Source organism: Gossypium hirsutum, chromosome A10, assembly GCF_007990345.1.
Source record: "Gossypium hirsutum isolate 1008001.06 chromosome A10, Gossypium_hirsutum_v2.1, whole genome shotgun sequence".
In the NCBI taxonomy this organism is placed as follows: domain Eukaryota; kingdom Viridiplantae; phylum Streptophyta; class Magnoliopsida; order Malvales; family Malvaceae; genus Gossypium; species Gossypium hirsutum.
This window is the reverse complement of record NC_053433.1, coordinates 13,751,325-13,768,365: the sequence shown is the minus strand read 5'-3', so window position 1 is coordinate 13,768,365 and position 17,041 is coordinate 13,751,325. Positions and strand designations below refer to the sequence as shown.

Here is a 17,041-nt window from a genome sequence, read left to right as displayed (position 1 = left end):
GGGTTTGGGCTGCGTGTTAATGCAGGAGGGTAAGGTGGTTGCATATACATCACGGCAGCTTAAACCTCACGAAGGGAACTATCTTACTCATGATTTGGAGTTGGCGGCAGTGATATTTGCACTTAAGATTTGGAGACATCACTTGTACGGGGGGAGGTGTATTATATACACAGACCACAGGGGTCTTAAGTATTTGTTGACTTAGAAGGAGCTAAACCTTAGGCAAAGGAGATGGATTGAGTTGCTTAAGGATTATGACTATTCGATCGAGTATCACTAGGCAAGGCTAATGTGGTAGCCGATGCTCTAAGTCGTAGAACTGTATCTGATCTGAGAGCAATGTTTACTCGTCTGAGTCTGTATGATGATAGAAGTCTGTTGGCTGAGTTGCAAGTGAGGCCAACCTGGGTGGATCAGATTAAGGAAAAGCAGTTGAACGATAAGTCTTTGGTCGCTCGTTTCCAACAAGTTAAGGAATGGGAAACTTCTGAGTTCGATTTAAATGGTAATGGAGTTCTGTGTTTCCGAGGAAGAATTTGTGTTCCGAGGGACTCTGATTTAAGGCAGACAATATTGAAGGAAGCTCATGGGGGACTATGTGCCATGCATCTTGGAGGGAATAAGTTGTATCACGACTTGCGAGAATTGTACTGGTGGCCTGGGCTTAAACGAGAAGTAACGGAGTTTGTAGGGAAACGTCTGACATGCCAGCAAGTGAAAGCTGAGCATCAATTACCCTCTGGACTGTTACAGTCAGTGAAGATACCACTTTGGAAGTGGGAGAAGGTAACCATGGACTTTGTGAGTGGGCTGCCCTTGACACTATCAAAGAATGACTCGGTGTGGGTGATTGTTGATAGGTTGACCAAATCGGCCCATTTTATACCTGTTCGTACTGACTTTTCACTTCAAAAGTTAGCCAAGTTGTATGTGGAAAAGGTTGTACGACTTCATGGAGTCCCAGTTTCAATTATTTCTGATCGGGATCCCAGATTTACATCTCAGTTTTGGTAAAGGTTGCATGAGGCGTTGGGGACGCGATTGAATTTTAGTACGGCTTTCCATCCCCAGACTGATGGTCAATCGGAAAGGGTTATTCAGATTCTGGAGGACATGTTGAGGGGATGCGTGATTGACTTTTGAGGTAGTTGGGAGGATTACTTGCCGTTGGCAGAATTTGCGTATAATAACAGTTACCAGGCGAGTATTCGAATGGCACCGTATGAAGCACTGTATGGACGAAGGTGTCGTACACCTAGTTGTTGGACCGAACTAGGAGAGCGACAAGTTCTTGGACCAGAGTTGGTAGCTGATACTGAGGATAAGGTCAGAATAATTAGGGACCGGTTAAAAGAAGCATCTGATAGGCAAAAGTCGTATGCAGATTTGAAGCGTAAAGAGATTGAGTACTCAGTAGGTGATATGGTCTTCTTAAAGGTTTCTCCTTGGAAGAAGATATTAAGGTTTGGTAAGAAGGGCAAGTTGAGTCCGCAGTTCATTGGGCCTTATCGGGTTTTGAAGCCAGTAGGCCCAGTGGCTTATCAGTTGGAATTGCCTCCAGAGTTAGACAGGATTCACGATGTTTTTCACGTCTCCATGTTAAGGCGTTATCGTTCTGACCCATGTCCTGCCAGTTGCAGAAATTGAAGTTCAGACTGATTTGACCTTTGAGGAGGAGCTTGTGCAAATATTGGCTCGAGATGTTAAGGTTCTCAGAAGGAAATCTATCCCGTTAGTAAAAGTACTTTGGCGTAATCATGGAAGGGAAGAAGCTACTTGGGAATCAGAAGAGACTATGCGTCAACAATACCCTCAACTAGTTGGATCAGGTAAATTTCGAGGACGAAATTTCTTTAAGGAGGGTAGAGTTGTAACGCCCCAAATTTCGGGATTTCTGTGAATGTTGGCATAGGTTTAATTATGTTAGTGGGCCTTTAGAAGGCCCAAGCTTAAGATAAAACCCAGCAATTTTAGTTAATTCTTGTTCCATAAGAAAAAAGGGGGTGAAATTATGAAATAGAACCTATGTGAAAATGTTTGAAAATGCTATAGGCTAAATTGAAGTGGCCAAATAAATAGGAGTGCAAAATAGGAGGATTTGCATGACAAACCTCCCATTTTACATGAAGTGGTCAGCCATCATGTTGTTGTAGACAATATGAGCGCTTGATATCCATAATTCATGGTACAAATTGATAATGGGTTAGGTAAATGTTCCATGATAATGGATTAGGTAAATATTCCATGATAATGGGTTAGGTAAATGTTCCATGATAACGGTTTAGGTAAATGTTCCATGATGGGCATTTCATGTCTTTTGTATTAAAGAATTAAATGGATGAAATATGAAATTTTATTAAAAGAAAAAGAGGTGAAAAGAACAAAGTTTTGTCCATCTTTGTTCATCATAGCCGAAAGTTAGAGAAGAGAAAGGAGAGGAGAAAGCTCTTGAATGTTCGGTCATTTGGGGAAGAAAATTGAAGGTAAGTTCATGGTAGTTTGCTTCTATCTTGATGTTCATGAGTTCTTCTTGATTCTACCTTAACTCTTGAAGCATATTTTGGTTTTTAGTTGTGTTGTGAACATTTAGTCATGAATTAAAATGAAGGAAATGGTTGTTGTTTCATGTTCTTTTGATGAAAAATGGAAGATAGGTGAAGTTGAGCCAAACAAATGAGCATGCATGTGCCTTAGATGCTAAGGGGAAAAATCGGCTAACATGTTGTGCTTTAAAATGATGAAATGGAGATTATACTTAAGTAAAATCATAGATATGTGATGATTGATTGGTGATATACATGTTTAAATAACAAGCATGCAAGTTAGGTGTGAAAGAGTGATTTGGTAATAAATCTGCTTGGTACAGCAGCAGTAACGTGACTTTGGAAAATCACCATAAATTGTGAGAGATGAGTTAGAAGGTGCATAAATTATGTAATTAAAGCTTAACGAGTCTAGTTTTAAATGAAATAAACGAGAACATATTTTGAATTCTGTACAATGAGAAATTTGATTCGTAATGAAGAGTGGTCAGATTAGTCAAGCAGTGAAACATGAGAAACTTTAAGAAAACTCTGGTATTGATTGGCCATACCAAAAATTTTGAAAATTTTATGGATAGAAGATATATGAGTCTATTTTCAGGGAAAATTAACGGCACTTTATTTGGAGTTTCGTAGCTCTAGTTATAAATAATTTAGTGACTGTTGCTCAGGAAGACAGCTTGCAGTGAAATTATGATTATGTGGTAAACATTCACAAAAATTTGTTAATGAGTTGCTTATTGATTTCTTATAAGCTTACTATGATCTGTAGGTGTGGTTGGCCGAATATTGTAAGGGGTTAATACGTATTTCGTATTTGAATAGTTAGATTAACGTGTTAGTAATCCAATTGTAGGCAGTTCGTGTGTGGATCTCGTCAGCATATCGTTGCAAACAGGTGTGTAACGAACACCCTCTTTCTTAGTCTGGATCGGCAAAAGTCGAAAAGCCAAAATGCCGAAAATCGGTATTTTGTAGATTTGCAAGTGTGCGAATGCTCGTGAGGTAAATCGATTAATGTTTTTGGTAAGCTGCAAAATTTGTACTGCAAAGTGCATGATTTCTGTGCCCTTGATATTTTTGGGCTTAATGGGCTAAAATTGGAATGATGGGCCAACGGACCCAATTCGGTAAGAACCCTCGGTACGTGATTCTGTTAGTACGTGAAAAGTAGGAATATACATGAAAAACCCTAAAATAGATAAATTACTGAAATACCTTTAAAAGTGGAAAATTTACAGTTTTACCCCTAGTAGATAAATTACCGAAATACCCCTAGGGTTAAATTGACCTAAATGTATGTTTGACTGTTGTTATTTACTGCATGTCATGTTGTTATTATCTGATGCATGGGATTGGGATATTGACGGAGGAAGTACTGAAAGTGGCTTGTCCACGTTCTGGAGGCTTTGCCTCAATTTACTGTTAACTGAGCAGCAAGGCTGCAACTGTGGAGTGTTGGGCTGGGTGGGTTGAGCTATTCTTCACATGGAGTGTAGGGCTAGTACGGGTGGAGTGTAGTGGTTGGTGGGTTGAGTAGTCTCCCCAAATGAGCTTGCATATGTTATTGATGTTGCATGTATTTTGAAATGGGTCTATGGGCCATACTGTTATCTGAATAAAAGGCTAAGGCCCAGTTTATTGTAATCTGAAAAGGGCTCCAGTCCAGTACCACTGTTACCTGAATGGGCTTAGGCCCAATGGGCTTGAGCTGACTTGGGCTTTGAATGGGTTTTCCTTACACACTGAGTTTCCCCAAACTCACCCATTTTATTTTCATCCATGCAGGAAATCCCCAACCATAATGGGCTTGGAGCTATGAGGGAATTCGGAGTGGCCACCCATTCTGAAATTTTGGTTTTCTTCTGGTGAACTGGACATCCTATTATTTACGTTGAGGTTTGGGTTTTTAAATGTAATAAGGCCGCTTAATTATTTTTGATGGTTTTAATATGTATTACTAAGATAGGTATTACTTATTTTAACTGTTGAAATTGGATAGCTTTAGGGCGTGTTTTCAAAAAAAAAAACAACAATTGATTTCAAAATAACACGACAACAAGGAAAGCTTCCGCAATGAAAGTATTTTCCAAAATTAATCACTTTTCCTAAAAATGACTTAATCAAATCGGTTTCCTAGAAATATACATGACGTTAAGGTGTGACAATGGCGGTGTGCATGTCTAGGATTGGATCCAAAGGGAGCTTGGTACTTAAGTAGTCCGATAGACTCACCTCCTCTTTTCCGGTTTCCTACCTGGTGCATAGCTTCCATTCACTTTAACCTATAATGAAATTATCTTTTAAAACACTAAGTAGGTTTTTCTGGATCAACAATATAAAATATTTTGAACGCTTCGATGTGGCATGTCAGATCCGGCCATAACGTTTGGGCCGGGTTTGGGGTGCTACAACGATGGTGACCACTAGTAGACATTTACGAAATTTTGAGTAACACTTTATTTTGTCTACTTTATTTAATATTATGTTTTGGGATTAATATATGATTGGACTCGAACTATTCTTGGGTTTATTTTGGGATTTTAAATTGTTAAACTATTTGATTTATGAATTAATGATTTTTTAGCTTCCGCGTTTAATGAAATGTTTTCACTTAATATTTGGAATAGAGATTCCATGACTTAAGTAAAGATAACAAATTGGACAACTTTTGACTTGCTAAGTTTTTTTAAAACGCACTCACATATGACGCCGCCAGATTCGGCCATAGCGTCTAGGACGGGTTTGGGGGTGTTACAGTAAAAGTATTTCATGGTTAATAAAAGAAAATATTAAATAAAAATTTCTTAAAGTTTGTTTAAAAAGCAAAGTAAAATAGTGTATACATTTTAATATAAAACATTCTATTTTTGTGCATATTATCAAACAAAACTAAAAATAGAAAAGCATTCAAGCTACCAACGACATCTATGTAGGTGTTTGTATGACAACTTCCAACTAAAAATCACCAAGAAATGCTAGACTTTCTCTGATTTCTCATACAACCAAGAGCTCTGCACCAATTACTTCATTTTTTTTTATTCAACAAGATTTAAAGCTGTATAATCGATATCAATTCGTAAGTTTCAATTGATATTCATACAACCAAAATTTTAATATAAGTAACCAAACCTAAAAACTTCAATATGAATTTCAAACATCAATATATATAATTCAAATATCAAATCAAAATATCAAACCAATGAAAATTTATAAACCAATCATTCTAAAATAATAGAAATTTAATTAATTCCCAATTATTTGACATGATGAGGCTCAAATGTAACTTGTTAGAACGGTAAACACAAGATCTAATATAAAACTTTATTAACTAGGATATGTCATGTAAGATCATCAAGAATAAACCAAGAACAAGACTAAATGCGGAAGCATATTTGAAATATTTGAATTTTATGGTTTTAATAATCTTCGAGATTAGCATACAAGTAATTTAAAAAATGTGACTCTCTCTTTTCTAAAAATGGTATATTAGAAAAGTTACGTATATGTAATTGGAGGATCATGACCTCAATATATAACTTTTGCACATTAACCTAATTTCTAATCAGCTCATTATGAATTAGAAATTAGTTACTAGAGTATGTATACATATTTGCCCATACTTTATTTAATAACTAAAGCCTAATAAACTTTAACCAAATTAGATCACTTGTAATTTGGACTAACATTTTATGATAGTAAATTATATGTAATTACTCTTATTATATATATAATGTCTATAATTTTCCAATAGTGTATACATAAAAAAATAAAATATGTTTTCCATGATTAATTTTGTACCGTACAGTTGATAGATTTATTGATAAAAATTTTAATATAAAACATTTTATTTTTGTGCATATCATCAAAACAAAACTAAAAATAGAAAAGAATTCAAGCTACCAACGGCATCTACGTAGTTGTTTGTATGACAACTTCCAACTAAAAATAACCAGGAAATGCTAGTCTCTTCTCTGATTTTCCGTACAGCCAAGAACTCTGCACCAATTACCTCTATGTAATAACTCTTATTAGTCTCAAGTTTTTCCATTTCCCAATGAGTTAAAGACATTTTAAAGAAATAAAAAAAGAAAAGAAAAGAAAACCCATAGTTTTACTTCTTGCATAAAAAAAAGAAAAACATAGTTTTGCTTCTTCTAACTTAACTAGTTGAACCCTTCTTTGAGCCAGCTCCCACAATGCTTCAAGCTCAGGTCTTCTTATGGGCATATATATTGTTATTTTTCCCTACAAGTATTGTAGCGCAAGGCCTTGGTGTCAACTGGGGTGTCATAGCATCACATCCTTTAGACCCTAAGATTGTCGTTAATATATTAAAAGATAATGGCATAAAAAAGGTTAAGCTTTTCCATGCTGAGCATGACATTCTAACTGCCCTGTCTGGAACCGATATTGAGGTCATGGTGGGGATCCCCAATCATTCTTTGGAAAGTCTTTCTGAGAAATATAGTGTAGCACAAGCTTGGGTGAAAGCAAATATCACTGCATATCAACTTCAAGTAAGTTTTTGTTGTTACAAATAAAAAAAAAATTTAAACCATGATCTTATTGCAATATTTTATGTCCATTTACGATATTAAAATATTATGTTTATAGTTTCCAAGTTTTCAAATGATTTTATCTTCCTCCTACTTAGTTAAAAGTAGAAGAGTTAACTAAAATATTCGTATTAACTCAATTAATAGAATAAAATAAGATGAATGGGTAAAACTTTTTAAAAGTATAAACTAAATTATTATGAAGAAGAACCTAACTGAAAGTTTATGAATTAAACATTAATTCCTTTAGGATGGTGAAAGTAGTATTAATGAATCGAAGAGAAATTAGTTAAAGCAATAAAAATGTCTTCAACTATTTTGCAGATACGTGGCCGTAGGAAATGAACCATTTTTGGCAGCCTACAATGGTACGTACAATAACATTACACTCCCAGCTATGAAAAACATATTGGAAGCACTAAATGAAGCGTGTGTTGGAAAAGATATCAAAGTATCAACACCGCTCAATGGTGATGTTTACATCACACCTACTTACAAACCATCGGATGGAATATTTCGACATGACTTGGCGGATATCATGAATGGAATATGTGAATTTCTCCATAAAAATAATGCTGCTTTTATCGTCAATATCTATCCTTTCCTAAATCTTTACCAAAATCCTGGATTCCCTGAAACTTATGCCTTTTTCGATAACGATGACTCAAACTCCATGGATGATCACGGTGTTAAATATCGTAGTGTTTTAGATGCTAATATTGACACTCTGGTCGCAGCACTTAAAGTATCTAATTTCTCGGATATACCAATCATCGTGGGGGAAGTTGGATGGCCAACTGATGGTAATATTTACGCCACAACAAAAAATGCTAAAAAATTTTATAATGGGTTGCTAAAGAGAATTGTAAAAAATGAAGGAACTCCACTTCGCGCGAAGCAATATCCTGATGTGTATATGTTCTCTTTGTTGGATGAAGATCTTAAGAGTATTGATCCAGGAATGTTTGAGAGGCATTGGGGAATTTTCAGCTTTGACGGACAACCTAAGTTTCCAATGGACTTGTCAGGGAAAGGACAGAACAAGCCGCTTGTTGGTGGAAAAAATGTCACATACATGGAAAAGAAGTGGTGTGTGTATAACAAAGACGCTTCTAACCAAAAGGATTTGCCTGTAAAGGTTGCATGGGCTTGTAATAATACTGATTGCACAACCTTGGTACCTGGAGCTTCATGTTCCGGTATGGGTATTGACATGAATGCCTCGGTTGCCTTCAACATGTACTACCAAATGGCAAATCAAACTAAAGGTGCATGTGATTTTGAAGGTTTAGCCAAAATTGTCAAGCGAGATCCATCTAATGGGACATGTCGACTCCCAATTATGATTAAAACTATCCAAACTACATCCAATTCTAGTGCGTCTGCTACTAAATCATCAAGGTCTTCCACCTTTAGCTCTTCAACATCTCATTCTCCCTTTGAAACTCACTCTCCTTCTCCCTCTTCTTCTCCCCTTCATTCTCCCCTACTTATCTTTCAAATTTTTGTGGGTATTTTCACTATTTGGTTTGTGTAGATATGACCTTTTATTGAAATAATGAAAATAATTTAAAATTTTGAAGTTGCTGAGTTGTTACTCATACAATTTTAACTAACAATAGAAAGTAGCAAAAACATAATGCAAATGAACGCAAGCAAATGTTGTAACAATCCAAAAGTCAGTGGCGTCCAAAACTGTAGTTTTGAGACCTTTTTTTTTATAAATCGAGTCTGTAAATATTAAATAGAGATATTTATGGAGTTAAAATATAGATGAATTGAAATCTGGCTAATTTAGTCAAAATCATGGTTGATTAAGGACTAGTAACTAAATTGTAAAAGTTTCAGCGCTATAGATTTTTAATTGGGATAAAGCTTAGGGACTTAAATAGCAACTATCCAAAGGAATAAAATGGTTAATAAACCAATTCTATATAGTAGATAGTGGATGGTGATGATGTTGCCCATTAAAGTTAGAATAATTATAACTAAGATACTTAAATAAGATTAATTAAAGAATAACCATGATTAATAAAACTAAACATCACTTAAACTAATTATAAATAGCAAAGTTAGTAGATGATGACAAAATGTCATCATCTTCCTAAAAACATATCGTCCATTGAAGAAAAGAAAGAATCACCATTGATAGCTAGCTTTCGTCCATTATTTGTAAGTAAGTCTCGAAGCCATTTTCTTTTGATTTTTATATATTTTTTGTCATGGGATCTTGATTTTTCTAACCCATGTATCAATTTTTTCAATTGTTCAAGTTTTGATAGGCTACCATTATTGAGAATTGGATGTATTAGGTGTGAAATTGATAGAAATTAAGCTTAGTTCAACAAAATGACTAAATTGTAAAGCTTAATTGTTGGTTTTGTATGTTAGGGACCAAATTGAATAAAATGAAAAATTGTCATGAAATTTTGAAAGGAATAGGAAGTAGAGGGTCCCTAATAAATATACGTGAAATCGGATTTCAATCTTAAGGTCTAAATAAAAAATTATGCTTGTCTCGGGTTTAAGGACTAAATTGAATAAATTAAAAAATAGGTATTACTTTGAATTTGAATGTGATTTGATATGGAATTTGATAATGTGTTATTTTTGAGTTATTATCTTTAGCTAAAGACGACACATGACCGTCGATAGGGAAATAAGAGGTGAGAGCCAACGATAAGTAATGTGAGCTTTCAGTTTGTATTTCTACGATCCAAGATCAAACTAAACATTGCATATTCATGTTAAATTGCATGATTTAGTAATGAGATGAGTATATAATGTTTGTATGAGTTAAATTATGGTGATTGATATGGTATATCGAGATTAGAAGACTAAATTAAATAAAATAGAAAATAGCATGATTTAATTAATTTGTGGGACCTAATATGAAATTTAGTTAAAATGTGTTATATGTTGTATTGTAATGGTGAATTGATGATGAATTGAGAATGATGGAATTTGAATTAAACTATGTGATGAAATTGGAAATTGGTTACCCTATTAACTGTACGGGTTTATACTTCGATTTATTTGATGATACACTTATGTACTAATATGATTGCTTAGGTTTATCCGGTGATGCTTGCACTATTGTGCCAATATGATTGCTTCAGTTTATCTGATGGCGCACTTATGTGCCAATATGATTGCTTTGATTTATTCGATGATGCTCTATGTGTACGGGAATGAAGAGAATGACTCAAATGAAGATTTGTTTAAGGTGAGTTTCAAAGAAATCACTACAAAATTATCAATTAGTGACAAATTATTTGGTGACGCTTAAAATAATGACATATATAAAATACTACAAACATGAAGAAAACAATAAATGGTCACATTTAATGTTTGATAGTAAGTCTTATATGAAAATTTAAAAAAAAATCATAAATTTATGTCATTATATATTTGGCACCTTTTATTTTAAAAAGGTTTTTATCTATATGTTATTAATTATTAATAAACATTATTCGTGACAATTAATTCGTCGTATTTTACAATATATAAAAGGTGGCGAGTTTTTTTTTTCATAAAAAAATAGGTTTAACGTTATGAACACAATAATTTATCACTATTTTTTATTTCTCTTGTATTTTATATGATGATTTTAATAAATATTATGTAATTGTATCACTTAATGTTTGGAGTCAATAATTATAATAAAAATTAGTGAGAAACATCTTTAATGATTTTTTGCTTTCTATATGAAATTTTTCTGGTGTTACTAATTTCATGTCATTATCATAAATAAATTTTATAAGTCACACTTTTGATTTGTTATTACAACGAAGTAAAGATAGTGGCAGCGATAATTTGTTAATACTTAATATACACTGTTAATTAATTCAAATGCAATAATTTTAAATTTATGATATATAATATAAAATAACTTAAAATATAATATAAACTACAATTTGGCGTATAAAGTAACAAAAAATTAATAGTCATGTTATTTGACTAGTAGAAAGACATGATAATAAAGTTATACTAGAATTTCTCACGGCCACTTTGTGGTGAAAGTTCTTTTATAAAATAATTATATTTAAAAAATGATTTAAACTATTTAAAAAATAGTTTTAATTAAATAATTATTTTTATACATATTTGTTATTAAAATTGAAAATTCTAACTACCCTTAATTATATTTTATTTTTCCAATTTTAATTTGATTTAATATCACTTTAAAAAAATTCATAAAATGAAATATGAAATTTATTTAAAGAAATTAAAACTATTGAAAAAACTGTAGAGTCTTAAAAAGGGGAATATTCAAAAATTTTAAATTTTTTATTTAAAAAAATCACGTGAATAAATATAAAATTAAAAGACTATTGAGTCATGAAGTTTAGACTCAATTACAATATTATGTAATCTATACTATTTTTGTTCTAAATATGAAAAAAAAAACTATTGAACACTATGTGTTGGGAGTGACACCAAAAGCTAGCATAGATATATGCAACAAAATGTGGGTGAAAAACAAATTTGAAATTAAAAGTTTAAATAAAACACTAATGAAAGCTTGGTTGAAATGGCAAATTTCAAATTTTAAAATTTAAAATTTAAATTTTTTAGTGGTTAAAAATTTAAATCTTATTAATTTTAATTTTTCTAAGTTCAATTTCTTTCTAAAAAAATATGATTTTTGTTTTTAAATTTATGTAAATATATAAAAATACGATAAAAAATCTATAATAATATTTATTAAATATTTAAAATTTTATTTTTAATATTTTTCTTAATTGAATTGATGTCATGACGCAAGCTTGATTCTACACTATTCATATAAAACTAAAATATTCCATTGCATGTTATTCTAAGGCATGTATTTTTTTTTCTTGCTTCAATTTAAACATGCTTAATTACCCATACATATTTTATTCAAAAGTTGTTACATTTTATTTGACATTTTTTATTTTATAATTAAATAAAGTTTAATATTTAAGAGTCAAAGCACGTTTTAAATTGTGACTATACATTGACATGACATTTCCCACATTCCTTTCACGACACCTTTTCTTATTACCAGAGGAACATCATCAATTTAAACAATCAGACCACCATATTATAATATTACAGCCAGCTATATCGTTCTTCAAAATAGAAGTAATACTATTCGGCCTAGTCTCAAAGCAATAGAATCCAAGCTCATTATTTAATGCCATCTTGGCCTTGTGGTCTGCTTCAAAGTTGTCCTGCCTGTAAATGTGAGTAAATCGAACAATCCATGGCTTTGTACATAAGTTCCTTATTTGGCTTAGTCTCACCGCACTTATTTTATCATATATTAGTATTAACGTTACTCGTCAAAACCAAATACAAACTTAAAATTGAAGGCAAAACTCAATCCTAAATCTAGGACGGAAATAATAAAAATCATTAACCGATTCCTATCAAAACTCAATGTCCCATTTCTAAAAAATCAAATAAAGCAATAAAAGAAGCAACCAAGCCTGCAAGTAGCATATCATACTTGCAACAAAACAAAAGAGCATACTTGCAACAAAACAAAAGAGCAACAGAGAATATGGTTTGGTCTACTTGACCCAACCCACTGAAAGATGCAAAATATGTATCAAAGAAAGCATTTTCAAAAAAAGTAAATAAGGTAGTTGTCCCACAATAATTCTTCAAAATGCAAACTTTGGATTTGAAGAATGCATCATTTTTTTTAAAAATAATCATTAAATTTCTCAAGGATCTTTCGATAACATGACAACATAGTTCTCCCACATAAGCATAAGCTGCAATTGGATTTTGTTAGGATTGACCCGATTAAACAACAAGTAAAAAAAATAGCAGAATAAATTGAGAAATTGAACACACAAATTTAACGTGCAAAAACCCCTCCAAAGAGGATAAAAAACCACGGGTAAAGATAATTTTACTATAATGGAAAAAGGACGAAGAATACAAAAGATGGAGATAAAAATTAAACTCCGAAAACCCAAAAACAAAGAACCCTCAAAACGTAAACACAAAATTCTCTAAATGTTTTATGAGTTCTAATATCGAATGGGTGTATTTTCTAAGGTTGTAAAAGAGCCTATTTATGGGCTAAATTTATAGGTAAAATAATAATAAAATAATCTAAACAAATCAGTGTTTGATTGAAACAAGTAAACAGAGTCTAACTGAAAGATTATTTCTCAAATTTGACTTGAAATAGGAGTCATACTCAACAAATCTCCACCTTGACTCATATTTCCACAATGTCATCTTTGCCAAAGCCCGCCACGGGCCTATCTTGAACTATGCAGGGAATTAATTAAGTCGAATCTATGCTTAGAAACTAGAAGACTTCTAGCCTTCGACTTGTACACTGCTAAATTAAAATTAATCTGGGTCTGATTGTCACGAACACAGTGCCCTAACTTTTCAAAACCTGCATCCAAAAGAGAATTTCTCTTCAACGAAACAGTCATACATTTTTCCCTCCTATGACCAAGTTGCCTCTGCTCCAAACGAGTTGACTTCGACTCCATAACAGATGAGGGACGTCTGATTTCACCAGTCACTGTAGAACCTTCCAGAATATAAAGATTGCCGGTTCTTTTACCTTTTAACAAAACGAGAGCTCCACGAGATACTTTAATGCCGCTTGACTTGATGTTGATTCTACATCATTTCAAGTCTAAAATACTCAATGAGATGAGATTCTTTCGTAAATCAGGTACATACCTGGCATTTGAGAGTGTCCTAATCGTCCCATCGTGTACCCTAATTTTAACAGTACCAATACTAATTACCTTACTAGATGAATCATTTCTTATGCGCACAACTCTACCTTCAACTGAACTGTATGTACAGAACTATTCTCTATTGGGATACTTATGGAAAGAACATCCCAAATCTAGGATCCACCCGGACGTGAGCTTGGAGTTATTGCTCGTTGACACTAACAAAAAATCATCACCGCTTTCATTGACCAAATTAGCACCAGTTACATGCAACTCTTTTATTTTGCAGTTTATAACAATCTGCTTTGACGTGACCTAACTTTTTACAATACCGACACATTTTGTCTCGTTTCTTTGATGCTACCAAAACGAAAGCTTGCTTATCTACCTTACCATCCAAATGAAGCTCATTTTCAAGTTTTTCTCTACTCAACAAATGACCCTTCACATCTTCGAACGAGAGTTTGTCTCTGCCATAAATCAAGGTCTCATTGAAGGACTTGTATGAAGGGGGTAAAGAGCATAGTAATAGCATAGCCTGATCTTCATCATCAATATGAACCTCAACATTCTTTAAATCATTTAAAAGAGTAATGAATTGACTGATATGATCTCTAAGAAGCTCATCTTCGTTCATACAAAACATAAATAGATGTTGTTTTAACACTAAACGGTTAGCCAAAGACTTACTCGCATAAAGAGTTTCTAACCTTTTCCACAAGGCAGATGAGGTCTTCTTCATCAATACCTCCTGCAATACTGTATTCTCGAGACATAACTAGATTGCAGACAAAGCCTTTTCATCAAGCTCTTCCCATTCTGTTTTATTTAGATTCTTAAGCTTTTTCCTGGTAACAACCTTTTTCAAGTCGGATTGAACTAAAATTGCCATCATCCTAACTTGCCACAGATTGAAATTTGTCTCACCATCGAACTTCTCAATTTCAAATCTTGTTGCTACCATCTCTAAACGAGCTGATCTATTCCAACAAAAAAATTTGTACCATAGTTTATATAATCGTTTTACAAACCGACTTAAAACAAACGTATAAAACTTATATAATTTTACTTAGACCAAAATAAACCATATCTTTCTGAGACCTCTGATACGCCGAGTTCAGCTACAAAACACAAGAGTACCTGAAAGTGAGAAACTAAGGGGTGAGCTACAAGAGCTCAGTGTGAGTCCGAAATAGACAAAAGGCAAAAGACGGAGTAACTTAACTTATAATCCAATAAAACATATGTTTACAAATCACATACAAATATCTCAAACGAAAATCTGATAAACGGAAGGTTATCATTAACAAATCGCACACATTTATATTATCATTTGAAACACTCATGTTGTAACACCCCAAACCCGGCCCAGACGTTATGGCCGGATCCGACATGCCATATCGAAGCATTCAAAACATTTCCGATCCAGAAAGAAAACTTACTGAGTGTTTTAAAAGATGATTTCATTATAGGTTAAAGTGAATGGAAGCTACGCACCAGGTAGGAAATCGGAAAAGAGGAGGTGAGTCCATCGGACTGCTTAAGTGCCAAACTCCTGTACTCGTTCTTTACCCAAAAATTAGAAAATCAAAGCTTTTACACCACTAAATGTAACACCCCTGTACCCGATTTGACCCAAGGAACCTGATATAGGAATATTACATTTGCTGTCAAAATGATTTTGGCTAATCACTAATATATTTGAACATTAAAAAAATAAATTTTTATAATTTATATTTTAGTCCCTACTACTTGGAACACACTTGATCTTCCTAAGTACATGCCATTCTATTCAAAATTTTGAAACATACGCTCTTGGCACTTGGAGATGTGATGAGATAGATGTTCACAACCTCAATTACAACTCTTCAAAATCACTGTACCTAATCTGTGCACGGAAAACAAAATTTTACGCTGAGTAAAAACTCAGTAGTATTTCTATAATCCGAATATTTAAAAACAATATAATATAATATAATAGGCACAATTAAATTATAATGACATATTAATGTCTAGTATCATAACTATCATTTTTCATTTATTAAACAATATCCTAATTCACATAATTGCTATATAAATGATTATTCACATATCAACCAAATTTATTCGTACAATGGCATCAGTCATGCAATACTCAATTCATGAATACATCATTTCATACCATACTCAATTCATGAGTTTATAACTCATATATTTCATGTATTGCCAACATATTTCACATTCTATTTTCAATTCACTAAATCACTTCCATTTCTCATACCATGCCATTTCAACATCAATTATAGAACTTTAATATTTATTTACCCCTATTAACACGACTCAGACTCGGACGGATGCGTGGATCCAACCAAACACACCAGTTTGGCACCCAATGCCTCATCGAATAATTCAAAGTAATAAATTGACACTCAGTGTCTCATCGGCTAAACCGAAGTAAATTGGCACCCAGTGCCTCATTGAATTAATCTGAAGTAGTAAATTGACACCCAATGTCTCATCGACTCGAAGTCGACGAAATCTCTGAACTCTTCTAATCCTATGGCATGTCATCTATATCTGACTTAGCCCGATACAATTAATAGGGTTTAATTTCACATTTCAGATATAATCAATATCCAATACTGATTTTTCATATAATCACATAATTACACATATAATCATTTCAATTCAAAAATCAATCCATTCAATGTATATATCTATCAATTTAATTCATTCAATCAATTACCAAAATATCAATTATGTACCTCAACATGTACCATAAACATTAAATAAAAATTACAACAATAAATAACTAGTTTCAGATTATAGAAATACAAACCGAAAATTCCGAGCTATTCCTCATCGACTTTATCTTTTCCCTTTTTAGTCGAGGATTTCAGTACGACATTAGCTACGGAATTAAAACAATTAAAATTCATCAATACAACACAATTCCATCTCATATTTAATATTTCAATTTTTACTCAATATTTACCTAAATTTCAATTTAGTCCTTAAACCAAGACTAACTTTATTCCTTCACAATTAATCTTATATTCATACAAATTCTACTTTAAACTAAATTTAACTCCCTATTTTCCCTTAAATCCCTCAATTTTGAATTTTCACTATTTAGTCCTTAATATTCAAAATTTATAATTTATTTTACAATTCAATCCTTTTTTCATTTCTAACTTAAAAATCTATCAATTTAGTCCCTAATACTAAAATTATTTAACATAGACAGTACTTAAAAACTCAATAATTTTTAAAATTT

General features: G+C 32.7%; 2 protein-coding genes across 2 annotated transcripts in view; one reads left to right on the top strand and one right to left on the bottom strand.

Moving 5' to 3' along the window:
* Positions 1–6,594, bottom strand: part of LOC121207938 (uncharacterized) — a 32,581-nt gene extending 25,987 nt beyond the window's left edge. Inside the window, exon 1 of the mRNA XM_041078487.1 lies at positions 6,451–6,594. Coding sequence (XP_040934421.1) covers positions 6,451–6,594 — 144 coding nt within the window. The remainder of the gene's footprint in view (positions 1–6,450) is intronic.
* Positions 6,595–7,499: 905 nt separating this feature from the next.
* Positions 7,500–8,639, top strand: LOC107895672 (glucan endo-1,3-beta-glucosidase 8). The gene has a single exon (XM_016820914.2). It carries the CDS (start codon positions 7,500–7,502, stop codon positions 8,637–8,639), a length of 1,140 nt encoding a protein of 379 aa, XP_016676403.2.
* The last annotated feature ends 8,402 nt before the right edge of the window (positions 8,640–17,041 follow it).

Bases quoted from the DNA above. Each gene is read 5' to 3' on its own strand.
- LOC107895672 (XM_016820914.2), top strand. From the start codon at position 7,500: ATGAAAAACATATTGGAAGCACTAAATGAAGCGTGTGTTGGAAAAGAT.